Source organism: Alternaria arbusti, assembly GCF_024043155.1.
Source record: "Alternaria arbusti strain BMP 1465 chromosome Unknown scaffold_16, whole genome shotgun sequence".
Taxonomy (NCBI): Eukaryota; Fungi; Ascomycota; class Dothideomycetes; order Pleosporales; family Pleosporaceae; genus Alternaria; species Alternaria arbusti.
The window spans coordinates 645,378-670,572 of NW_026249956.1; the positions used below are offsets into that span (position 1 = coordinate 645,378).

General features: G+C 52.9%; 9 protein-coding genes across 9 annotated transcripts; 3 read left to right on the top strand and 6 right to left on the bottom strand.

Moving 5' to 3' along the window:
• Positions 1–679: 679 nt before the first annotated feature.
• J4E86_009340 (uncharacterized protein) lies at positions 680–2,032 on the bottom strand (the record flags this gene model as incomplete). The annotated part of the gene is made up of 3 exons (XM_051449846.1): positions 680–795; positions 888–1,492; positions 1,542–2,032. The coding sequence occupies 3 exons, from the start codon at positions 2,030–2,032 to the stop codon at positions 680–682; spliced, it is 1,212 nt and encodes a 403-aa protein (XP_051299183.1).
• A 947-nt stretch (positions 2,033–2,979) lies between these two features.
• Positions 2,980–3,345, top strand: J4E86_009341 (uncharacterized protein; the record flags this gene model as incomplete). The annotated part of the gene is made up of 4 exons (XM_051449847.1): positions 2,980–3,005; positions 3,059–3,111; positions 3,161–3,223; positions 3,278–3,345. The coding sequence occupies 4 exons, from the start codon at positions 2,980–2,982 to the stop codon at positions 3,343–3,345; spliced, it is 210 nt and encodes a 69-aa protein (XP_051299184.1).
• Positions 3,346–3,903: 558 nt separating this feature from the next.
• On the bottom strand, positions 3,904–6,055 carry J4E86_009342 (uncharacterized protein; the record flags this gene model as incomplete). Its single annotated transcript, XM_051449848.1, has 4 exons — positions 3,904–4,785; positions 4,833–5,030; positions 5,079–5,815; positions 5,872–6,055. The coding sequence occupies 4 exons, from the start codon at positions 6,053–6,055 to the stop codon at positions 3,904–3,906; spliced, it is 2,001 nt and encodes a 666-aa protein (XP_051299185.1).
• Positions 6,056–6,357: 302 nt separating this feature from the next.
• On the bottom strand, positions 6,358–7,524 carry J4E86_009343 (uncharacterized protein; the record flags this gene model as incomplete). Its single annotated transcript, XM_051449849.1, has 1 exon — positions 6,358–7,524. The coding sequence occupies one exon, from the start codon at positions 7,522–7,524 to the stop codon at positions 6,358–6,360; it is 1,167 nt and encodes a 388-aa protein (XP_051299186.1).
• A 947-nt stretch (positions 7,525–8,471) lies between these two features.
• On the top strand, positions 8,472–9,361 carry RPS2 (40S ribosomal protein; the record flags this gene model as incomplete). The annotated part of the gene is made up of 3 exons (XM_051449850.1): positions 8,472–8,585; positions 8,643–8,716; positions 8,767–9,361. 3 exons carry the CDS (start codon positions 8,472–8,474, stop codon positions 9,359–9,361), a joined length of 783 nt encoding a protein of 260 aa, XP_051299187.1.
• A 941-nt stretch (positions 9,362–10,302) lies between these two features.
• On the bottom strand, positions 10,303–12,110 carry J4E86_009345 (uncharacterized protein; the record flags this gene model as incomplete). The annotated part of the gene is made up of 2 exons (XM_051449851.1): positions 10,303–10,315; positions 10,384–12,110. 2 exons carry the CDS (start codon positions 12,108–12,110, stop codon positions 10,303–10,305), a joined length of 1,740 nt encoding a protein of 579 aa, XP_051299188.1.
• Positions 12,111–13,332: 1,222 nt separating this feature from the next.
• On the bottom strand, positions 13,333–14,241 carry J4E86_009346 (uncharacterized protein; the record flags this gene model as incomplete). Its single annotated transcript, XM_051449852.1, has 1 exon — positions 13,333–14,241. The coding sequence occupies one exon, from the start codon at positions 14,239–14,241 to the stop codon at positions 13,333–13,335; it is 909 nt and encodes a 302-aa protein (XP_051299189.1).
• Positions 14,242–15,062: 821 nt separating this feature from the next.
• J4E86_009347 (uncharacterized protein) lies at positions 15,063–16,711 on the bottom strand (the record flags this gene model as incomplete). Its single annotated transcript, XM_051449853.1, has 4 exons — positions 15,063–16,080; positions 16,127–16,496; positions 16,544–16,631; positions 16,691–16,711. The coding sequence occupies 4 exons, from the start codon at positions 16,709–16,711 to the stop codon at positions 15,063–15,065; spliced, it is 1,497 nt and encodes a 498-aa protein (XP_051299190.1).
• Positions 16,712–18,638: 1,927 nt separating this feature from the next.
• J4E86_009348 (uncharacterized protein) lies at positions 18,639–23,629 on the top strand (the record flags this gene model as incomplete). The annotated part of the gene is made up of 2 exons (XM_051449854.1): positions 18,639–19,580; positions 19,631–23,629. The coding sequence occupies 2 exons, from the start codon at positions 18,639–18,641 to the stop codon at positions 23,627–23,629; spliced, it is 4,941 nt and encodes a 1,646-aa protein (XP_051299191.1).
• Positions 23,630–25,195: the final 1,566 nt, after the last annotated feature.

Genomic DNA, 25,195 nt, shown 5'->3' on the forward strand with positions numbered 1-25,195 from the left:
TTGGCACTCCTGTGATCACGGTTTGGTCTCTTGCCCTCAGGGTAAGTAGCTCACATGCGAACGCCGAAGACACTTATCTTCAAAGTAGTAATACAGTTATTCCGTATCCAAAACAGTTCGGCGAGAATGCGGCGTGGCAGCTGCTGACCGCGTGTAAAGTACTCAAGTCACCACACGTGTGATCAGTGCATACACGCGCGATATTTCCGATACTCAAAAGGCAGACAAGACCCCCAGTAAAAGATCTAAGACAACGATGTATCAAAAGGTGAAGGCCTCCGAGTACCATCAGCGTACAGTATGCCATTGGGGGGAAAGAAGAGAGAGAACTAGCAAAACAATTGAAGAAGAGATTGATTCCTGGAAGACGTCCCGACCGCCCTAAGAACGCCGAAAAAGAAGAGAAAGACCAGGTACCAAGAAGGTCATTAACCCACTGTGTCGCATGAGACACGAAACATTTTCAAGGAAAAACGCCGCATATGATCCTGTCCAAGGTCTTATCAGACATGTCGTCTGCGGAAGGGCGGCCCCTTAACTCGCGTTGACGTTTGTACTCTTTCGCGGCAACATGGCGTTCGTGCATCTTGCGATAATAGATTCTCTGGTCTTCAGACCGATCACGATGCGGCTTGCATAGCTCTCTTGGCACGTGGTATAGACGCTCGCGCTCGGAACCCTACTCGGGGCGGGGCCTCTTGGCACCGTGCGGGTTCTGCCAGCTGCCATCGTTGCCGCCTTGGTTGCCTTGGAAGAATCCTGGGTTGAATGCTGGGTTGCCGCCGAAGCCACCTCCTGTAGTCTCAGTGTTAGCGATCATCCAAGCGAAGGACCAAGAAGTATGGGGGTTAAGTCACTAGTCGGAGGATGAAAGTTTCTCGACGTACCCATTCCTCCCATCATGCCCATGTTGCCACCACCCATACCCATCATGTTGGCTCCCATGCCCATCATGTTACCGCCCATAGGCATGTTCATGCCACCCATGGGGTTCCCGCCCATAGGGTTCACGCCCATGTTGCCGCCACGACCACGATTGCCCATGCCGCCGCGCATGTTACCGCCCATCATACCACCGCGATTGAAGCCGCCTCCGAAGTTGTTCATACCGCCCATCGGATTGCCGAAGTTGCCCATTGGTGCTTGAGCCCCGTAGCCTCCCATGTTGCCGCCCATGTTACCACCAGCAGGAGAGAAGTTACGGTTATTTTGGTAGCCCATGCCTCCTCTGTTAAAGTTGCCACGGTTGTTGTTGTATCCGCCTCTGTTGTTATATCCACCTTGGTTGCCGTAGTTGCCGGAAGTAGCGCGATCGTTCCTACCCTTGTCTCGCGCGGGAACATCCTTTGGTAGTGTCTTAAACGGATTGACGTGTGGAGGACTGAAGATCGCGGTCGGCTTCTTCGTGTGGGCTTGGTCTCTGAAGAGGTTCTCGATCTGGTGCTTCAGGGCAGTGGCTGCTTGAGGTGAGTTCAAAAGAGCGAAGACTTGACTACAAGAACAATTAGCCTGGTGTCCCTCAAAGCAATGGAGTGACTAACCCTTTGCTCTTTCCATTGACCTTGTGCTCGTTGAAGGTTACCTCGACAAGTTCGTCTTCGCAACCACTCTGATTAGCCCATCCGCGGATGTCTTCTTCGCTAATCCACCAGTTTACGTCGTTGATCATGAGCGCTGCGGTCGCGCCAGGATCGGTCGGGCGATCATCGTCCTCACCCTGCTTGCGCTTTGTACCCTGTTGCTGAGGGGCTTGTTTGTGAACGTCGAGGCCAGCCGCACCCCCTGTGGATGCTATCTGTTGGGTGCTCTGGTCGTGATGGCCATCCCCGTTTGTTGCGTCCTCTGTGGACTCTTTGATCGCTTGTTCGCCGTTTTCCGCCTTCGTGGTATCCGGTGCGTTGTTTGATGTCGCAGCGTTCGCATCTGTGTTGGGAGTGTTGGCGTCGGTTACGGTGGTGTCTTGCTGCGCGGTCGAGTCTTGGTAGGAGTCATCGCCGTAGATATCGATGTCGAAGTTGTCGTCGTCAGCCATGTCTGCTGTGGTATGTCAAGTCAACTGCAGTAAGCGATGAGGTTTGTTCCGGTATTCTTTCTTTAATTCGCTTTTAGGTACTTGATGTGCTAGTATCAATAGCCAAAGTACATGCAATTCTGTGATTGGCATACAAATCAGCATGATGAGATAGAGGAGTGATAACAGAAAGTATGCGTTGGCCGTCCGTTGCAATGCGAAAGCGAGAGAAGAGACAAACAGCGTAGAGTGTAAGGCCATACGTACAGTGCCGCTGTCGGCGCGTGGTGACAAGGTCCAGAAAGACAGCTCAGTGCAAGACGGGGTAGTCCGATCGCCCCTGGCAGATGCGGAGATGTAAAAGGTACAGGATGTGGTGTGAGAGATGTGTGTGAAGCCTCAGCCTGCCTCCTGCGCTTGCTATTGCTAGCTTCCAGTACAGTGTGCGCGAAGCGAAGTTGCTGTATACAATATCCCTTCGAATTGATGCGGCGCTGAATCGTGCGCTACCAGGAATAAGAAGAAATGGAGAGCAACGAGGACGAGCTCGAGTCAAATGCCAAACACGTTCCCCTTCAACCCTTGACTCTGCGCGTGAGTCGACGTAAGCAAGCGGGTCGCGGTCGCGTGTCTCGTGGGCGGCTCTGTTGCGTAGTGAGTGACTGCGTTGAGTGACAAACCTGGGGAAGTGGGTAGAGTCGACTTGTCGGCGCGAGCACGAGTGATGATGAGCGACAGACGACGACGCGGATGCGATAGCTCGAAGTTAGCGTCGCCGCTTAGCGTGCTTGGCGCAACACCTACCCCTGTCGGGTTTCTCCGCAAGGCCAGATTGCGTCCGTCTGGTAATTTGGCCGCTGCTACCCTGAGTTCGCGACTTCTCCAGCAACCCGCGATACATTCAACTCGACAAATCACTCACGACAACGCCATCCACCCCACAAATCAACAGTCACGCATCAGTCGCCATGGAGAACGTCAAGGAATTCGCTGAGTAAGACCGACAGCAATCGCACGATGAGAGAGCAATGGCTAACCTCCGCGCAGTATGCCCGCTGAGTTCCTCCGGGAGGGTACTCTGTTCATGAACCGCTGCACCAGTACGACCGCCTCTGCAAACCGATAATGACGTATCTAACACAACCACAGAACCCGACAAGAAGGAGTTCATCAGGATATCGCAAGCAGTAGGAATCGGTTTCCTGATTATGGGTTAGTGACAGGTTGCATGTCCGCCCCAAATCCATCAGACTGACCATTGTGCAGGAGTCATCGGCTACGTCGTCAAGCTGGTCCACATCCCCGTAAACAACATCCTCGTCGGCGGCTCATAGACGCTACTACGCCACAACACATCGATTCTCTTCCCTTTGCATCTTCGACCACGACACCGGTCCGTTCATCATATCATCTTGTATTAGGGGCATTGGGAGTGGAAAGACCGGCCTTTACCTTGTGGGCTCCATAGAGGACATATGGCATACTCAAAATGACTGTATAGTACGGAGGTTGGGTCAGCGGGAGTTTGATTATATCCAAATTTAGGCATGCGCAACATTCACGTTGATGGAGTTTGCGGACCAATTAACGTGATGTAAGCTGAATCCGTGGGCCAGAATCGACTGATCCAGAACCGAAAGTCCCTGCATATATACAATAACCTCCCAGACTCCTTCCTAGATTCCTATATACAATGCCTACGTTCGCCCGTTCATCGGAAGTCTGATAGGGTCAGCTGATGCAGGAGCTTTCACTCCTCATTCATCATATCTTCGTACCACATAGGATGCCTTCTCGTCCTGCCCTCGGTATTGTAGAGCCGCTCGTCATGATGCAACATGTGATTGACCCGCCTTCCAATCTTCGGCTCCGCCTCATCTTCTTCTAGGCCGTCATTCCATGTGTGGACTGTGCAAGTTCCCTGTGAGGTTCCCCAGCCATTCCATGAAGTCGCTAGCGACGGTCAGCAAAACATCGAGGAGATAGAGTACATATAGGTGCTTACCAGCAATCATGGGCGCATTGGGATGCCAGCTTGCATCTCGAACACAGGTCTGCCATCTGCCCTCATTCCTACCCCAGTGATCGTACATGCCTGAGAGAAGATCTGTTTCACGTGGCCTTGAGTTTCTGGTCGCTTTAAGAACATCGACTTTGCCAGCAAGCGTCGCATCCAGGTTCCAGATATAGACCGATCCATCGTAGCTGCCGGAGTAGACATATCGCGAGTCTGTGCTTCCGGGTGGTGAGAAGTGGCATCGGATAAGCGTCTTCAAGACCTTGTGCCCTCGGAAGGTGACAAGCGAGCAGTCGTGTGGATGTGGGCGGTAGTCATCGAAGTCGTACGCGTTGGATCGGTACTCAAAGCGGTTGGTGTATGCGTTGGGATCAATGCGATCAGCCTTCTCTTTCGACATCATTTTCCTCAGATCCCAAAGCTTAGCGGTTTGGTCCTTGCCGTTGCTAAGTACGTATCGCCCGTCACCTTTGCTGTCAACATACGTCAGTCCCTCGGTGTGGCCGAGGAAAACACCAGCTTCTCGACCATCTCCCATGCTTCTTCGGTCCCATACTTTGAGTGTGGTATCGTCTGAACCAGAGTAGAGAATATGAGGCGAATTAGTGTCACCGAAGCAGACCGCATTCACGTCGTCCTGATGACCCGGTATGCGCAGTACAGACTGACGACGCTCTATGTCATACACATAGACAGAGCTGTCTCCTGTTCCTGCTACAATCTCACGTCCATCGCCAGAAAACCTTATCGACCAAATCTGGAACGGTCAGTTGCAAAGTCGAATATGATGTGTGACTATCTTACACCAAAGTATCCGCGGAATCCACGCGGGGTCGGTCGACCCAGGTCTGAAAAATCAAGGTAATGGGGCTCCGAGTCGTCACTGGGGTCCGTGTGTGCTAGCGCGACGATACTTCGAATCGAGCTGTATGCCAGGAAACGGTTGTCTGGACTTAATGAAGCATCCGTGATAGTCCATTGGCCGCCATCATATCTCACTGTCTGCGAAAGGTCAGTTTTGCAGAGCTTCAAATTCAAGATGTTACCTACCTTGTAATACTTCCAGTCATATGGATTTGACGTGTCGTACATGCGCACTTTGAAGTCCTGAGCGCATGAGAAGAAGAAATTACCATCGTCGGAAAATTGTCCCGAATAACATCGCGCATTGTAGTGTATGATTGTGTCGGCCACAGACTCGGGTATCATGTCTTGCCTCAACAGCTTCGTGGAATTCTTTTGGCGACCATCACCACCGATGCCTAGCTCTCGTCGCATGATGTTGTACGCTAGCCTCTTTTTCCTCTGGAGTGTATCCTCCGGTCGTGGGTTCGTTCCGAAATTACCTCCTTGCATCAACTCCTGGCCCTGCTCGCTGGGAACCTTTTCGAATAAGTCCCTGCCTCGTGGCCCTCGCCTTCTGCCAGAAGACCTTGTGCCGATAGGATCATAGCCGGTGCCTGCATTGCTGTCCTCTTCATCTTCCTGCTCATCATCGTCAAACCTGTGTCGCCGAAGCCCAGATCGAGGAATTAAATCGGTGGCGAATATCCGCCCTAATCCGGCATGCCCAAGTAACTGCATTATCTGCTCACGTGTAATCATGACTGGCTGCCGAGGGTCGTCTGGATCTTCGTCATCCCCGTCCTCGTCTTCTTCTTCGTCCTCGTCATCATCATCCTCGTCCTCGTCCTCATCCTCTTCTTCGTCGTCATCTTCGTCGTTATCGTCGGTGTATTCGAATGCGATCTCCACTCCGCTGAGGTTACTCAATCGTTCGGCAGCATCTTGCGATAATGTCAGTATATAGTGCGTGAGCCGTGCAAGAGAGAGTTATACATACCATGAAAGCTTAGTTCGCCTTCACCGTCCTCATTGTCGTCGGTCCCCTCTTCTGCAGGCACAAAGTCCATGTCGTCATCATCATCTTCAGTGTCTCGCCAGAACGGGTCGTTTGGATCGTAGACGATGGTTCTTGCGGTGTCTTCCTCGGTAGGTGGACTAGTCGGGGCGTGCGAAGAACTCATATTTGCGAAAAGCTGTCCAGCAGATGTCGCAAGTTGTACCGAGGTGATTATGATGGTGATGCTCGTAACGGGCGGGAGCTTTGTTAGTAGTCACGGTAATAAGACGGGCTATCTCCGATTTCTCCACTCTTATCGATAGATTGAGCCACGCCCGCGGGCAGCACGGTGTCCACATGACGACGTTACTAGGATGAGTGAGTATATGAGCATGTCGTGTACGGTAATTCATTTATTAAAAAGCGTGGGTACACAAAAGGGTATCTAATCGCGAACAATAGCATGACAATAAGCCCGCATCGAGCTCAGTCAGTATCTGTATCCTGATGCGAGATCATGAGTTCAGGATCAGGATCATCGTCTTCAGAGTCAAAGTACGTCTGTCTAGGCGACGCAGCCTTCTTCGATGGGGACCGACTGATCCTGATCGCAGATCCCGTCATCTCCTCTGGCTCCCTAGCCTCAAACCCATCATGATCTATCAACGGGCCTGTAGCTCGTTCCTTGCCCTTTCGTTTCGACCCAAGTGTGTCTTCCAACATATCCTTGCCTTGGGTGAATGCTTCGAGCTCAGCACCGATAGCGCAAACCAGTAGGTTCCAACTTCGCGACGAAGCAAACTCTAGCTTTTCTTCCAGATAGGCAATTATTGCATCCATTTGCTCGAGAAGCTTAGTGGGATCGGGTGCGCTTTTCTCTGTCGTGGGCCGCATAGAGTCTTGTAGGGTTGTTTCGTAGTCTGCCACCTTTTTCATGACATCGGTCCATAATACTGCACCCTCGTCAAGCGCACCGCGATCTCTATCGACCTCTTCGCACCTCTCAGCCAGCCTTGTGTACTCGTCTTGCCAGTATTCGCGCGCCATTTCAAGCGTCCGTCGCTTCGCGGGTAGTGTGAGGAACGGAGAAGACGACATTGGTACGTGGTCCGCGTTTGGAGGTCGCGCAAGGAAGTTGGAAACCTCCCGATCTAACAGTGACAGCGATGTCTTGTACGACGCCAATTTTGCTTCCACGGAGTTTTCCGTATCAGCCAGCTCGTCCAAGACTCGCCGGTGTTGTCTCTTCAGCGCCCATAGTTCTTCTTCCTTCTGTCGAATCTCCTGTTCTAGCTTCGAGGCTTCCGTTTGTAAGGCTTGTGCTCTTGCACCAGCATCTTCTCTCTCTATATCCCTAATCTTCTTCGCGAGCCGTACACGCTTTTGGCTCCACGCATCTGTCTTCTCCACTGTGCTCTGCAATCTCCTCAGATCCTCATCTAAGAGGTCTAGTTCCTCAGCCTTGATACTGGCAAGTTGCCTTATTCGTTTCGATATGCCTTGTCTTGCTGTGTTTAGTCCCACTTTCTTGCTCCGTGTCGCGTTGTGGCTGTTTCCGCTGTCCTCGCCTCGGTCACTGGACCGAACACTGCTAACAGTTGGTGTGGTGCTTCCATTCGATACGCGACCGTTTCTTGCGCCAAGGCTGCCCATGAGGCCATCAGCTTGTGCGTCAAGTAGCTCTTGCAGCTGTTGTTCGAGATGTCTAGCTCGCCGTTGCAAAGCTAGTAGGTCGTCGGGAACGCGCGGCGGCGGAGAAAGGCTGGATCTTGGGGCGTTCCATAGTACGGAGGAAGTTACAGGCGGTGGTACCCGAGGAGAAGGCGGAGAGTTGTAAAGTGGTAGTTCGTGTTCGCGCGCGTGAGGGTCTTCGAAGGACTTTCTGAATCGCCGCGGAGGTGAGAGCGATCCGAGGACAGAATTAAAGATAGACATTACGATTAACCATGAGATTGCTATGCGCTCTGTGGTATATTTGAAGAAGCGTCGGTGAGAAGGATTCGTGTATGTGGTAGCGTTGGTACCTCGCGCATGTGAACGAGTCAGGCGCGCTCCGAAAGCTCTTAGTCAGCCACGTCATCCCAGACAGCTTGGGAGCATGAGACACGCAACAATAATGGGCAAAACGATCAAGCAGAGCACGGGATGCGATCAGTCATGAGGCTTCTCCGTGAGCTGTGAGCTGCGCTGGCCACCTAAGGACGCACTGTCGTACTTGCAAGGCTCGCGTGAAGTGCCTGGCAAATGACTTCGGATTGTGGCATCTTTGAGTATGAAAGACTCTATCGATACAGAGAGGTAATCACTTGGCTAAACGCAGCGGCAGATTCTACAAGAATTGCGGCTTGCAGTTGTGGTGATCACCCGTGGACTATTCACTTGGGCATCCCACATGCAGCCTGGTTGCGCCAAGCCATATACGGCTAGCCTCATCCACGACCTAAGCGAGCATTTCAATATCGAAAGTTGCAAGTGCGACCGCGACAACAGCACGCACTAACTCCCAGGAACTCCAAATCGTACGCTCTCCCACCTCTCCTCACCCTCTCAACTGTCGCTAATCGCAAATCTAGCAGCCGTATACCCCACCAACATACATCATGGCTGACGCTCCTGCCCCCGCTCGCGGCGGATTCGGTTCTCGTGGAGACCGCGGTGGTGACCGTGGACGTGGTCGCGGACGTGGCCGTGGCCGCCGTGGCGGAAAGACCGAAGTACGCATATAAAACATCTTGGAGGCATAAAGTGCGGGAAATTGACAATTGGCATAGGAGAAGGAATGGCAGCCCGTCACCAAGCTCGGCCGTCTCGTAAAGGCCGGCAAGATCAAGAGCATGGAGGAGATGTACGTTTCGATGCGACATTGGGCAGGGAACATTCACTGACTGCGGGCAGCTACCTCCACTCTCTCCCCATCAAGGAGTACCAGGTCGTCGACTTCTTCCTCCCCAAGCTCAAGGACGAGGTCATGAAGATCAAGCCCGTCCAGAAGCAGACCCGTGCCGGTCAGCGTACCCGCTTCAAGGCCATCGTCGTCATCGGTGACTCCGAGGGTCACATTGGTCTCGGTATCAAGACCTCCAAGGAAGTCGCAACCGCCATCCGCGCCGCCATCATCATCGCCAAGCTCTCCGTCGTCCCCATCCGAAGAGGTTACTGGGGTACCAACCTTGGTGAGCCTCACTCGCTCCCCACCAAGGAGAGCGGAAAGTGCGGTTCCGTCACTGTCCGTCTCATCCCCGCTCCCCGTGGTACCGGCCTTGTCGCATCGCCCGCCGTCAAGCGTCTCTTGCAATTGGCTGGTGTCGCCGACATCTACACTGCCTCTTCCGGTTCCACCAAGACCCTTGAGAACACCCTGAAGGCTACCTTCGTCGCCGTCGCACATACCTACGGTTTCCTCACCCCCAACTTGTGGGCGGAGAAGAAGCTCACACCATCCCCGCTTGAGGAGTACAGCGACATCCTCCGTGAGGGTAAGAGGTACTAGAGGGTGTTTCTGCATGGGTTCTTTTTAGCATTCAGGGTTATGGCGCGGGGTATTACATTCAGGACCTCACGTATGTATCCAACGATAGTGCTGGGTACACCGGCATGAAAATGAACAACTTTCAATGATGACCTTGAAGTCATGACACTCCATGTGTTTGTCTCGCGAAAGCGTGTTTACTCCGAAATGACGAGACTATGCGTTCAAAAAGTTACACCAATACATTTGGCAAGTGTAGCCGGTTGTGAGGTCATGCCCACACCTAGGCGGGCGTAATTTCTACAGATGCGCCTAAATTCCTGCATGATCTACCGTCTACCCTAAGAAGAATCTCGTCGTCTCTAAAACGCGCGGTCCACCCTGAACATGTACACTACGCTGTGTTTTCTGGTACCAATCCAGAACGCAGTGTTTACCTTAACGATATAGTATGACTCGATTGAAAAGAGCTTCGTTGTGCGAGCACGTCGACGAAGCACCCAAGAATGATATTGGAGTGACTAAATTATAGATGCTACACGCATCGACATAAATGTTCTGATACGTAATGTGATTGGGTATCGAACGTACTCTCAACTACACGTACGAAGCCATGAACCGCCAATACGGTACTAATTATATACAGGAAAAGAAGTTATACCACGTGTGTTTCGTCACCATTGCAGCCTCGAAGATAAGCACAGTAGTATCGCCACGATGCGACAAACTACGACTGCAACAGCAGCATGTCCTTCCCATGCAACACAAACTGACCAGGCCACAATGAGCTCATCATCTCATTGACATGGTGTAACGCGTGGTTCACCAGAGCCGGACCGGCCAGTCTAGCGTAGGGCATGTTCTCGAGTGAAAGAGGCACGCAGTCTGGCGAAGATGGTAGTACTATTTCATGGTTTTTCTTTAGAGTTATCGTGTCCATGCCACTGAGGAAACAGCGTACTTTAACCCCAAGAGCTGCCAGCATGTTGTTGACTTGTTCCAGGGCACTGTATACTAAAGCTGGACCAAAAAACCTTTCGTACTGGAGAGGGTCGAGACCGTATGGTTGACGGGCTTGTTTAGGTGCTGAGGGTTGGACTTGCGGTGGTGCTGGTGCGGTCATGAGAGGCGCCTGCTGGTAATTTTGCGTGACAGGTGCTGGCGCGGTTCTCACGGGCGCTGGCGTAGATACGACCGCCCTGTCGTTGAAACTTCTCACGTCGGCATTGCGACGGGGGCCTGATTTCGCTGCCTTGATACGCCTCTGAATGGCAGTCACCTGTTGTCTCTTGTTCTTCGACATGCCCTCGCGCATCCAGGCTGGGAGCTGGCTTATGATGTCGACTTTCGCCTGCCTGCCACTCAAAATCATCGCTGCTCTTCTTTCCATGTCTCTCAGAAGATTAGCCTCGGCCAGTGTCGGTTGGCGGACGCTAGGGTGTGGTATGCATAGACGAAAAAGGTCGATATATTCTGGAGCTGAGACTGAAGCTTGCGGGTTCGTAAGCTGCGATGCTGTTGGTCCTGTCGTTGCCCCGCTCATACTTGGTGAATTGGACTGAGCTGGCGTGAGCAGGGTCTGGTGCGCCGGCGGGATCACAGCGAGGCTACTTGGTGCATCATCGGTGGGCTCAGCCTTGATGACTGGCTCTCTATCAATGATGTCTTGACCCACAACTGACCGTTCTGGCGTCTCTTCAGGTTCAGAGTTCATGCTTTGATCCTGACTATCCCTCATGTTGTCATTGATAAGCGCCCATTCGTATCTGTCATAAGGGCTGGGAAGTATTTGAGGAACTGCCGTACTGCGGTCACCTGCGGACTCGCGACTGTGCGTAGTACGCACGCGTTTTGCTGAACGCTCATGCTGAAAGCCCGATGGTCCTTCGTTGTCTTCCTCGACATGCCGACGTTTGCCTGAGTTGGCGTATGCAGAGAACGGCATGGGCGGATATGTGGGTTCAATTGGTGCATCCGGGACATCTGAATACACAGGCACCTGCGAGGTCGAATCTTTAGGTTCCATTGGTGCAGCTGGGACAACCGCATACTTGCTTGCAGAGAGCCCGCCAGGGCGGACGGCCCTATGACATGTAGAGGATTCGTTCGATTGGTTCGAGGTCGACGGGGCTGGAATTGACGCCTGAGCAGTGTCGGTCTGTGATGGAAGTGCCTCGGATGCTGGTAGGGTTGAGACGAATGTGATGTTGGGTTCCGTATTTGTAGGCACCGATGAAGAGTGGCCGGGGCGAATCGATGTTGGAACGTAGCATACGCCGGCCGCGGAGATTGTTGGGTTATCTACAGGAAGCGTCGAGTTCTGGCTGGTATGATCGAAAGCCGGCGTGGCTGAGTAAAACGAATGATTGTCTTCTGTTGCTTGTGAAGTGGCAGTCTCCTGTACAGCGACAGTCTGTCCTGGAGCGACAGCCTCTTCTGAAGCGACAGTACCTCGCAAAGACTCAGTCATCTCAACCGCCGGCTCTCGGTTCTCACCTCCCGCTGCCGTCTCGTCCGAATGAGCGTGAGAGATGACGTGCTGTGGCACTTCCATCTCACCCAACTCGACGTGACTCTCGCCGTCCTGAGTGTGAGAGACGACGTGCTGTGGCTCTCCCATCTTTCTCAACTCAACGACACTCTTGTGTAGGTTTTCCATCTGTCGTAATAGACTTTCCTCTTGGGCAACACTGAACCACTGTTGTGGTGATGGTGGTGGTGGTGTCGATGTCGATGTCGGAGGTGCATCTATTATCGAGGCGATTGACATCGGGTCTGGCGTGGCTTCCTGAGCCGCGTCGAAGAAGCCCCCGCTCTTTCTCTATTGCGCGCGCGTGGATCGGCGTAGGGGAGTCGCTGCCTTCGCGGGCGAAGCTTTGGCAGGAGCGTTCTTCTTGGGTTTCGCTGCAGCACGGCGCGGGGCGTTGCGCAACGGCTTCTTCGAGGTCTCAACCTCATCCTCCGCGCCCGCGGCATTGACGTTGTCTGATGCCATTGGCATGACATTTTCTTTCCCAATTCCTTCCTCTGCGCCTGGTGTTCCTGCCGCCGTGCTGACTCTCAGCCAGCGCATCATGACGTGTATTGTAGGCGATTGCCGAATGTAAGTTGAGGTGGAAGGTGCGACCGCTGGACGTTCGGAAAGGGCACCGGAAGCGGGCAGTCGATGGAGTTGCTTTTTTTTATCGGTATTTGTTGCAGTACCTCTTGCGATCTTGTGCGCGTCACTCAGAGTCGACGGGTGACGGTGCTTGACATGTGCGACAAGTTGCGAACGGTGGGTTGCGGATGCGCGTTGTGCCCTGTTAAACTTCGGTCGCGAGTGCAACGCGCTAGCAGCCGACTGTGAGGGGATGTCCTGCAACTATCAGGAAAATTTATGGGAATGGTGTTCGGATCGATATTCTTTTGATCATATTTGTTGACCTTGAGCTCAATACAAGGTCTGATACTTTTTGGATGGTATCTATGGCCCCAAATGGTCACAGCGACAAATCGCTTTCCCCTGGATTGTGCGGGGACGATGACGTTGGGTATTTATGCTGCATGCGCGTTGCGCCACACATGGTCCGGTGTTCCTTGACACAAACTACGATCTCTACGCAGATCGGCCATCCGCCGAGCTTCCATATGGGATAGAAGTCGAAGGGTCGCTGAGGTGCTGAGGTGCTGAGGTGCTGAGGTGCTGATGGTGCTCCGTTATCAGTGTCCATGTAGACGCTCATCAAGAGCTTCTCGCTCAGCGACCACGAGACCTATAGCGACACAGCCAAGAAAGTAATTGAGATGTTTCAATAGATTCAATGTTTCATCGAACAGAGACTACATAGGTACAACAAATGAAACTATAAAAGAGTGCTTGACAAAGACCACGAGTCTACCTGCACAAAACCCAGAGAGCCCGCTCCTACTACTAGTAGCACAAAAAAGCCATTTTGGCTACAGATTCCCTAAAAGAAAGTACCAAACATCCAACAGCACCGCGATTGCATCTACATCTCCACCAACCGCAGCTCCTTCCCACACAAAGTAAACTTCAGCCCCCTACTAGCAAGCAAGTTGGACGCCGCTTGAGCAACAGCAGCCCCAGACTCGTCATTCAGCATCAACATGCCCAAGAGCTTCTCAACCTTGAATCCCTGCTCTGCAGACACCGACGGTGACTTCATAGTCCTCGCCCGACAATTCTTGATCTTCCTGCCCTTAGGAGTCGATGTTGGATTAGCTTTCACGCCCTGAGCATTAAATTGAGTCTGAGCGTCCTTCATCCTCTTCTGCAATTCGCCGATGCGGCGATTCTGTTCGGGCTTGAGACTAAACGTGTAGGAATGAGGCGGGTTATTTGGCATTGCCTTGATCTCGGAAAGGATGTCGAAAGACTTTGCGCCATGGTTGAAGACCCAGTCGATTCTAGTTTGGATCTTGCTGAGGTACTCGAGTTCGAAAGGTCTGAGGTTGACTTTTGTGCATGTCTTGATGATTTCGATTATGTCGTTCTCGGGTGCGCGGTGCATGGGACGGGTTTCTGTGTGGGAGCTGGAGGGCTCCAACTTGATGCGAGGAACGCCGGTGCCGGAGACTGAGGAGGATGGCTCGGCTTTGATACGCTTGTTTGTTGGTGATCCTGTACAGAAAGAATCATCTTCGAGGAGTCGCTTGAATGCCAGACGGTTCAATGCCGCGGGAGAGGGGTCGGCGTTGATTTCTGGTTGGGCGTATCTACTAGACGCCATGGAGTTTTGAGTGATTTGAGCTGCCGTCGTCTGAGTAGCTGGGGCAGTCGCCGCCTGGCTAGCTGGAGCAGGTGTCGAAAAGGCTGACTGAGAGGTTGGTACGGCCTGACCGACAGTGACGTTGTTCCCCTGTAGTACCCAGTTCGTCGTGCGTGTGGTCGCATCCATGGTGCCAACAGTGCTCTCTCGTTCCCGCTGGTGATATTATTCTTGTTTGATATTATATGGCTCCGGAGTCTGCTCCATCTTCATGTTGCTCGGAGTCTGCTCCCTCTTGACATTGCTCGGACCTAGCGGAAACGGTGCAGCTGACATCGTCGGACTCGGTCCGGGAGTTAAGGTTTGCTTTTGGTCGAGGCCTGCCTCCGACTTGATGTAGACATGGCTTTGGTCGTACGAAACGTGCGCCATTATAGTTATGAATGAGCTAAAAGTGACAAAGTCTGAACTGGGTGTTTGGCCTGTTCTTAACGTGCTTTGGCGTGGATGTGGCGGAGAGGGGTAAACGGCCGAAAGTGATGCTATCAGGGATGTGTGTCGGAAATGGCACCGGTAGGTAAGGATCGTCGAAGGAAGGAATGTGAAATCGACGATGCGATTAGTTGTTTGAAATGCCGTCGTTGCAAGACCACTCGATGCTATTAATCTTATGGAGAATTGAAAAGCAAACAAAATACTCGATAGGTATCTACTAAACGGCCGCAAGGACAGGATGGCACAGGCACGCGTTGCGCTGGACTACGCGTTACGCTAAACTCCAAAGTCGCGAACATGACACGCTAGCGGCTCCCTTCGATAGTTCTTTTTGCAACGTGCACGGCACATTCCTTCCCTAGGAACTCGACGAATGGTTCTGCACTGCGGTATCTCTCGAGGGTTGAGCACAAACCTCATCATGATCTGTGGTCGTTGTCAGGCATACGTGGAAATGAAGCTAGGTGTGGCGGGGCTTCTCGACCCCTCGGCGCAAATCAGTCTGTATTGATCCTCTACTCTCCTTGGAGCGGCTGGCCATTGCCGCCCATTGTGATCGTCTTTGTGACAATGTATTCATCGATACCAAGATGGCTTCCCTCTCGTCCAAAGCCAGACTCTTTCACGCCTCCGAAAGGCGCGGCAGCATCGGAGATGAGACCGGTATTAACACCAACCATACCAACCTCCAGAGCTTCAGCTACCCTGTAAACTCGCTGGATGTCTTTGCTGAAGAAGTAACCCGCGAGGCCTACGTCGGCCGCGTTGGCTAACTTGACAACGTCGGCTTCGGTATCGAAGGGAAAGAGTCCGGCAACAGGGCCGAAGGTCTCATCTTTGGCAAGCTGCATGTCCTTGGTCATATCGCGGAGGACTGTGGGTTGGTAAAAATTCTCACCAAGATCAGGTAGCTTTTGTCCACCGAACAGGACCTTGGCGCCGTTCTTGACGGCATCCTGGACGTGGGCGTCCACCTTGTCGACGGCACGGTCATGGATGAGAGGCCCGTGTGTAGTGCCCTCTTCGTAGCCGCCACCAACCTTGAAGCTCTTAACCTTTTCGGTGAACTTTGTGCAGAACTCATCATAAATGCCGGACTGAACATAAATTCTGTTGGCGCATACGCAGGTTTGGCCTGAAGATCGGAACTTGGATGTGATAGCTCCGGTCACGGCTGTCTCCAGGTCGGCGTCGTCGAAGACGATGAAGGGTGCGTTTCCACCAAGCTCGAACGAGAGCTTCTTGAGTGTATCCGACGACTGCTTCATCAGAAGCTTGCCGACACCGGTCGATCCTGTGAATGATACTTTCTTGACAGTCTTGCTCGATGTGATTGTCTCGCCGACTTCAGGTGTGTTTTTAAGTGCGGTAACGAAGTTGACGACACCCTTGGGAATTCCAGCTCGGTGCGCAAGCTCGGCGAGAGCAGCCGCTGTAAAAGGCGTCTCGCCGGGAGACTTTGCGACGACGGTGCAACCAGCTGCCAGAGCCGGTCCAATCTTTCTCGTGACCATAGCTGCGGGGAAGTTCCATCTGAAAACGTTAGCCATGATTCTCTCAGATAAATCGCAAGACGTACGGTGTGATCAATCCAACAACACCAACAGGCTCCTTGATTGTGAACACTCGGTTACCAGCAACCGTCGCTGGGATGGTGGCTCCGTACATGCGCGGTGCCTCTTCTGCGAACCACTCGTAGAAGCTCGCAGCGTAGTTGACCTCTCCTTTAGCGTCTGCCATGGGCTTTCCGTTCTCCCAGGTTATGAGCTTCGCCAGATCATCCGCATTATCCATCATCAATTGGTACCATTTCCGTAGGAGCCGTGAGCGCTCGCGACCGGTGAGCTTGCGGAAAGAAGGGAGTGCGGCGGCTGCTGCTGCGATGGCGGCTTCGGTGTCTGCGCGGTCCATCTCAGGCATGGTGCCTATGAGCTTGCCTGTTGCTGGGTCTGCCGTGTGTTAGAGGGTTTCTAGAGGATTGGTGGGGCTGGAATACCATTGACCTCGAAGGTCTTGCCTGACTTTGCGTCTATCCATTCTCCGTTGACATATGTCTGGTTCTTCAAGAGAGACTTGTCGTTGAGCTGTATGGGGTCAGTAGCTGGTCGTTGCGGAAGACCGCGCAAACGAAGTAGGGACATACTGGTGGTACTGAATGGCCCATATTTGCGTATCCTCGAGAGACAATTGATGGTAAGGTTCTCTTCTGAAAGTGACTTCTGTAAGCTTGTTGACGTCCGAGAGATCGAGTTGCTGTCACAATAGAGCGCATGGCGTCTGGATGTGGGTGTGAGGATCGATTATAAACTACCGCGAACTCGGCCACTCTAAAGGCGGCACGCGTGGAAATAAAGATAGCTAAGCCCACCCGAAGACGTCAATCTCTCGTAGACTAATATTCAGATAGGTCTGGCGGAGTTTTGGGAGCCTATGACGTTGGGCAGAGCTATGGCCAAACTGCGGGGTTCGGCTTGTTCTGGTGGGATGGATGCGGACAGCACGGAGGCAGCTCCGCAGTGCTCAATGACAACGTAAGAACAATGAGCTGTGTATTAAGGAGTTTCCAATTGAAGAATCTGCATGCGAAATTCCAGTAACTCTCGCCATACCTTCAAGGAAGGGTGACATGCTAGGCAGAGTGTTCGCGTATATGGCGTATACAGCGTCAAGAGCGTGTACTTTGTTCGGAGATTGCAACATTAGTGAGGCATGCTGAGTATACCTGTGTAAGCTGGACTAGAAGAGGGCGGTTGATTGCTGACTTGGAGAGGATCTGGTATCGAGAGTGGTTGGACTGTTCCTTCCTCATTATCGTGGGGCTTATTCGGGGCTGGTCTCTAGCGATTGTTAAGATGGGCCACGACGACGCACGAGTGTGGAAGCTCCAAGACACACCAATATCCTACCCGACGGCGTTAGCGCATAAAGTCGCATGAATCAGGGTAAATGTAACGATGATTCTCCTAGAATTCCTTTACAAATAAACTCAGACAGCGCCCAGGGCAAATGTGGCCTAAGTCTAGTCGATGTTCGCGGCAACATGGAGCAACCACCCGACAACCTTGAAAGGTACGAAGGCACCCACCCTAACATGCACCTTGAACCCACAAACACAACCATTGTTCCATGAAAACCATTGCCTCCCGCAAAGAATTATCAACATGTGAGTTGCGCTGTTTGAGAATGTGATCGGTCACCGCGGGAGTATGGACGTCTTCCGACGACCACAACAACAGTCGTGTATGACAGATCTACAACGAAACAAATATCCGATCTCTGCAAATGCAAACTGAACCAGACTTATGCGTCATGAGTTGATTGCTCAGGGGTGGCGTTGAACTGGGTCGCTCCAGCACGTGGTGCACGTGCATAGTTCGCTCTTCCCCACACATGGCAGCGAGCTCTAAACGCGTTAAGCTTTTAGAGCCGCATGTCGATCATGCAGGAACCGACAGCAGCAAGAGCTACAAGTCGAAAAGAAAGGGCTCAAATAGCAGTCCAAGACGTGGCGGAAGACTCCCGAAAAGCTGCGGAATTTGCTCGCTGGATACCAACTCGACTTTTGCAGTGCATTTGACACGTTTTGTATTGTTAAAAGTCGAGAAATAAAGGCGTTCGCTATTGTTGTGGTTGTGCATCTAAAAAGTGTTCCTTGCTCTGAATTCGGGTTGGGGTTTAGCGCGCTTAGGATTGGATGGGCCTTCGCGATCGCACCCCAACACCACACGCCCCTCGACCACGTCTGTCTATCTCGACTATTTCGCTTCTCAGTGTCATTTATCAGGACACTGATTCTGTTTGAAGCCGCTTTCTTTGAGTTCTGCGTCGTCTTGACCGGTGCATCGCGCGCTCGACATCGTTCCCACATTCACAACAACACGACGCCCAGGCGACACGCCAGACGGCATCGCGCATACCCTCGCCATCATCGGCGCACATGCAGGAGACGGTTCCCCTGCATCTAATGCCATCTTGAAGCTTGTAAAATCCACACAGGCGGTGTAAGCGCGCTCTCACCGCGACGCATCCCCGGGGCCGCTCACTCACAACATCCCGCAGGACCGCATTAGGCCTCACCGCGACGAGTCCCCATGTCTAGCCGAGCGAAGCGCAAGTTCGACATCGACCCCAACGCCTCCGACCCGGACGACTACGATTACGACGACTCGGAAAAACGCGCCGCGCCCCAACGGCGCCGCACCCGACACACGCCTGGAGCTAAGAAGAAGTCTTCCAAGCGCCAGCGACGCGCATACGGCGGCTCTGACATTGACGAAGACGACGAGATAGAGTCCGAAGATTCCTTCTCAGAGCGCTCCGAGTCGGAGGAGCCCGAGATCAACCCTGCGACCGGCAGAAGCGTGCGCCGCGCCACCAAGAAGCAGATCAAGTACGAGGAGAGCGAGGACGAGATCGAAGATACGCCATCTGAAGACGATTCGCCCAAGCCCGCATCGCGACGCCGCGCGCAGCCGTCCATCGAAGAGGTCGAGAAGCCTTCGCTGATCGTGAAGCTGAAGATGCCCGACCACGCCTCCGGTCGCAATCTGCGCACTCGCACAGGCAGCAAATCCCTTGCGCGCGGGAGGACACCTGAGGTGCATGGCACGCGACGTAGTACTCGCCTGTCACACGATGTTGAGGAACCCATTGTCCAGCTTTCGGATTCCGGCAGGCACGTCAAGGTCGTGCGCGAAGGCACTCGCAGCCCCGAGCCCGTCATCGCCCGTGCCACTCGAGGCGGCAAAGGCCCGCGAGTCCAACATCCCAGCGCTATCATGGAGGCCTCCCAGGAGACGTCGATGATACGCGATGACAGCCCTGGTCCCCTCGACGCGCTTCTCGTCGACGAAGAGACCCAAGTCAAAGCCAGCAAGGACAGTTCACCTGCGCAAGAAGCCCAACAGGACGATGCCGAGGGCGAAGACGACGATGATATGGAAGGTGTCATCCAAGAGTCCCAGCACGATGAAGCCGCTGCTGAGGATTCAGAAGAGGAAGGGCCTGTCACCCGTGGCGGTCGCAACACCAGGGTATGTTTGACTGGCTATATGTATTTTCCGCAACTAACGTCTCTTTCCAGAACCGTGCTGTTTCAGCCAAACGTAAGCGAGGCGCCGATGAAAGCAGTGACTTTGAACCTGCAGCAGACGACGAAAAGGAAGAGGAAATGTCCGAGTCGGAACACGAAAAGGAGAAGCAGTCTGCATCCGAAAGTGCGTCAGGCTCTGGACGGCGATCGACCCGCCAACGAGGGAAAACCCGGCAGTCGCAGCGTAGCAGGCGCAACTCTTCTTCCGAAGAGTCAGGGTTAGACCAAGACGAACTGCAGGATGAGCTACAAGACTTGGAGTACAACAAACGACGGCGCCTCTCTCGACGTAATCCTGACAAGGATGTGGCGTACGAGGAAGCGCCCAAACGCCGCGCTCGCGCCGCAGGCGTGGATTACCGTGTTGTTCGACCCGAGCAGAACGCTGTCTTCGAGAACGATGACGATGATGGCCCTGCTCCGGAGCGACCTAGGGCAAGAGGTGGACGGTCTACATACAAAAGCCTGTGGCGTAGTCAGGGCCCCTTCGGTGGTGGCGTCGAGGCTGGCATGGGAGCTGCAGGTGGTGATTCCGATAGTAGCGACGATGAGAACCAGAAGATGCCCAAGCCTGTCGGCGGCGCAATTGGCATGACGCCAACCACCGCGACCGCGCCCACTTTCGGGTTCCCTCAGACTCACAATGCAGACCCGAAGCAAGACTCTGGCGGCGGCCCCGCCAATCTGGGCAAGGTCAAAGACAAGAAGGCTCTTGCAGATTCAGACCCTCTCGGAGTTGACCCGAACGTCAACTTTGATGGTGTCGGTGGACTGGACGACCACATCAACAAACTCAAGGAGATGGTCATGCTTCCATTGCTATATCCTGAGGTGTTCCAACGCTTCAAGATCACCCCGCCACGAGGTGTTTTGTTCCACGGTCCGCCCGGTACTGGTAAGACGCTTCTTGCCAGAGCTCTCGCTTCGAGCGTCAGCACTCATGGACAGAAGGTCACCTTCTACATGCGCAAGGGTGCTGATGCCCTGAGTAAATGGGTAGGAGAAGCTGAAAGGCAGCTTCGCCTGCTGTTCGAGGAGGCGCGGAAAACCCAGCCAAGTATCATCTTCTTCGATGAAATCGATGGACTGGCGCCTGTTCGCTCTAGTAAGCAAGAGCAAATCCACGCCTCGATTGTCGCTACTCTACTCGCTCTTATGGACGGTATGGATGGTCGCGGACAAGTCATCGTGATAGGCGCCACCAATCGTCCTGATTCCGTAGACCCCGCACTGCGACGTCCTGGACGATTCGACCGCGAGTTCTACTTCCCGTTGCCAGACGTTGCGGGCCGACGTTCCATTATTAACATCCACACTAAGAACTGGGAGCCACCTCTGAAGCCGGAGATGAAGGATCAACTTGCCGAACTAACCAAGGGTTATGGAGGTGCCGACCTTCGGGCGCTTTGCACAGAAGCGGCTCTCAATGCCGTACAGGGGACTTACCCTCAAATTTACACTTCTGAAAAGAAGCTTCTGATTGATCCCAGCACCATCAAGATCCTAGCGAAGGATTTCATGATCTCGGTCAACAAGATGGTGCCATCTTCTCAACGAACAGTCACGGCTAGTGCAGCACCACTGGCAAAGAACATCGAGCCATTATTACGGAAGCCACTAGCCGCCATCCTTAAGCGCATAGACGAACTCATCCCACGGAGGAAGAAGCTCAGCGCACTCGAGGAAGCAGCGTACGATGACCGCGACGACGAAAAGGGCTTCGAGCGCGAAGCCACCATGCGCAACTTCGAGAGCAGCAGAATCTTCAGACCCCGTTTGCTCATCAGCGGTCTTCAAGGTATGGGCCAGCAATATCTTGGTGCTGCTCTCTTGAACAAAATCGAAGGTCTGCATGTTCAGTCTTTCGACCTTCCCACTATCCTTGAGGACTCCACGCGAGCACCTGAGGCAGCCATTACTCAGCTGTTTACAGAGGTCAGGCGGCACAAGCCTAGTGTCATCTACATCCCTTCAGTCGATGTCTGGTATCAGACACTGCCTGCCCAAGCTATCAAGACCTTCAAGCTACTACTGCGAAGCGTTGGCGCGAACGAACCGATCATGCTGCTGGGTGTCATGGAATTGCTCAATGAGAAGGAGAAGCCTGATCGCCAGATGATGATGGATCTTTTCTCCTTCTCACAATCCAATCAGTTCCATCTTATGCGGCCAGACCAAGAAGGGCGAGCAGAGTTCTTCAACAGCATCAGTCACTACATCCGCATGTCTCCAGCAGACTTTCCTGATCCAGATAACAGGAAGAAGCGAATCTTACCTGAACTTGAGGCTGCACCTATCGTTGCTCCAGTGGTTGACCCTAAGGAACTTGCCGCCCGCGAGAAGGCGCAGAAGAAACAGGATAGGCTCACCCTCAACAAGATGAAGATTGTCATTCAACCCATCATGGACCAACTGAAGAGGAGTCACAGGAAATTCTTTAAGCCAATTCTGGAAGAATCCTGGTATGCCTATCTGCTCGAGGAGCAAGATTCTGATCATGTGCGATCAGACCTGCCACGTGAGCAACAAGAAGAGCAAGGCGTTGTTCGTCCGTGGGAATTCTCCAAGGATTCCAAAGGCGTCGACGTTCTGCTACACGTCGACAGCGGCAACAAATACTACAATTTGGACCTCGGTACAATCGAGAAGCGCCTGTCCAACGGTTACTACAAGCGCCCTGCAGATTACCTCTTCGATATCAAGACTCTTGTAAAGGATGCAAGGACTTTTGGTGATGCAGAGCGAACCCTGAAGGGAAATGAGATGATTACGAATGTTGAAGTCGATCTGGACAACTTCTTCATGCACCAAAATCCTGGGCTTCTCCAAGAGTGTGAAGCGGTCTACCAGCGCGAACTTGAGAGGGAGAGGAAGGCGCAAGAGAAGCGGGAAAGAGCCATCGCCGCAAACAAGGATTTCGAGGATGTTGCACGTGTACCTCCAGAACAGTCCATCGGTACCACCGAAACATCAGGGCCTATCACCCTGGGTGAGCCTGTGCCTGGTCGTTTGGCCATGCCACCGGTAACTCCGCTGCGAGCTCCTCACACTGAAGGTCTATCCAATGGCACGAGTGGCGAAGGCACACAGCATGCAACGAATGGCTCTACTGCGCCTTCCAACGACGACACTCATATGACTGACAGTCAGGATCTGAATGCCAACACACAACACGACTTCCAATTCCAGACACCGAGTAGAATTGAGGGTCAGGGAACCCAAACGCAGAAGTCACAGATGTCCGGGCGGACTTTCATGGCACCGAACTCGCATCCCAACGACTACCACAACAGTGCCTCCACAACGACTTCTGGTCAGAAGACTTCGAACAGGTCTTCGGACAATAAGTTTGGCACTCAGAGTAGCAACGGCGCTGCACCATCTGGCGTCCCCAACTTTTCAGAGATGATGCCGGAGCCCAACGGGTCGCAGCTTCCAGACACACAAGGTTCGCCAACCCCCTTCCACCAGCGACTCCAGGTCTCCACTCGCTTCTCCCCAGAGCACAACACTGACCATATTTCAAATACAGAAGTCCACTACGTCAGCAGCCAGCCATCGAACTCGCAGCCATCGCAACCTTCTCAATCGTCTCAGCATGTTACTTCCATGCCTGCGCCCGCACCTCCACACCACTCGAATCTTAACCAGATTCTCAATGACGAGGAGCCGAAGCCGCAGCTCATCCTCGACGACAGCATGGTCATTGCGCTGCATGACAAACTGGTCCGCTCGACATCTGGATGTTCGCTCGAGCAGTTGGAGCAGATCAACGCCGCGCTCATGGACGCCATCTGGAAGCACCGTTCAGACTACAATCGCAACCTTGTCTTAAAGGAGGTCACCGAGGCGTTCAACGTCATCATCAAAGACATCGAGACGATGCAAGAGATTCTCAAGTCAAGCCAAGAAGAGGAAGAGGCCGAATTACGGCGGCAGTACCACTCCACACAAGACGACTGGTTCTCGCAGACACAGGCGCGTCGTTGAGCTTTGGCATAATGTGTAAATACCCATCTTTATGTGGGGAAGTTGGTCCGTTTGGCTGGCATCGCGCACGGTGTTTGGCGCAGACAGGGAGGTTCATCTGAGCGTCGCGTTGGCACGCATTTTTCTCTTGGTGGTTATGGCATTCTTTACGCGTTCTCCTCATTACCCTACTCATGTACTATGACCCCACTTTTCCTTGTTCTGTTTGTTGGGGGATGCATGCATGGTTTGCATTGGGGGATGGAGGGTTTTCTGGTGGTTGGTTTGATCACGCATTCATTAAGGTGTGGATGCGATAGTGGAGCAGATATCGAATTGATAGCGCTTGCCGCATAAGAATAACTCCCAAGGTATCTCTAATGTACAAACAAACATAACAGTGGTATACAATGTGCCCCCCAAGCGCCGCTGCTACAAAAAACGTCTCCTCCCATCTATGCATTTATTCATAAATACAAGTACTCGATACAGTGTGACACTTATAAGGATCCAAGCAACCATTGAAACTCGATTCTCTACAGTCGGTTCCCGGACAACCCCATACCTCCGGTGCGCAGCAGGTTTTTGTTGTCCTAGTCGTCGACTCTCCAGTATCAGTATCTGTTCTGGTGTAACAGAAATACAGGCCCGACCCGCAGTCCGCATTTACTTCACATGGTGCCATGGGGGGCAAAATTGAGGGCTTTGGCGTGATTTCGGCGCTCGCGGGCTGGGATTGGTTTGAAGATGTTTGTGCGGGCGTGGATGCCGTTTCGGACGGACTTGGACTGCCGAGAATAGCATCGAGAGTATCGCTGGTTTTGGATGTAGTAGTAAGCATCGTCGTGCCCGGGGTGGTGTTTGATGGTGATGACGGGGCGTCTGGAGAAGGCAGGGGGTTCGTTGGTGACTGAGCATGTTAAATCATTGTGATTACCGTATCTGGATCTCATATACTTACGTCTGCATTCTTTGCGTGATTATCGTTATTGGAATTGAGCTGCGTGGGAATAACGCTACCCAGAATGGCGCAGATCGCTACAACCGCGAGAGCGATCATCGCTATAGTCAAAGGATCTCTCAGATGATGTCTCGTATGACTCCGACTCCTCTTTTGCTGAGTTAATTCGCTATGGCTTTGCGAGCTTATGCTGGTATTTTGGCGTAGTGATCCACTGGGATTGCGTGGGCTTGACATTGAATTCTGATTGTCTTCCTGTGAGCCTGTCCTCGTATTCTGCCCAGGCACATTGACAGTAAGAACTTGATTGGACTGAGGCCCAGTGTTTCCCATGGAGTTAAGGCCATCGTCGTGGTTGTCGTGAAGATCAAATTGCGCATTATTCGCCATTATAGGCCTGCAACATGTGAGAAGTTAGGCGAGAGATGGGCGTACGTGGACGAGCGAGAGTGCATTTACGGGTTGCAAGTATGCCCAATATTTCAGGGTCAAACGATGTCCTGGAACACATGGACGGAGTCTCTTGCCCCTGGCATTGTGCCAGGGGCGGTTTCTCAGGTGAAGGACGCTCCGTAATTAGCACCATCTCTGCCCCCAGTGTATCGATACCCAATCAGTAGGATGCA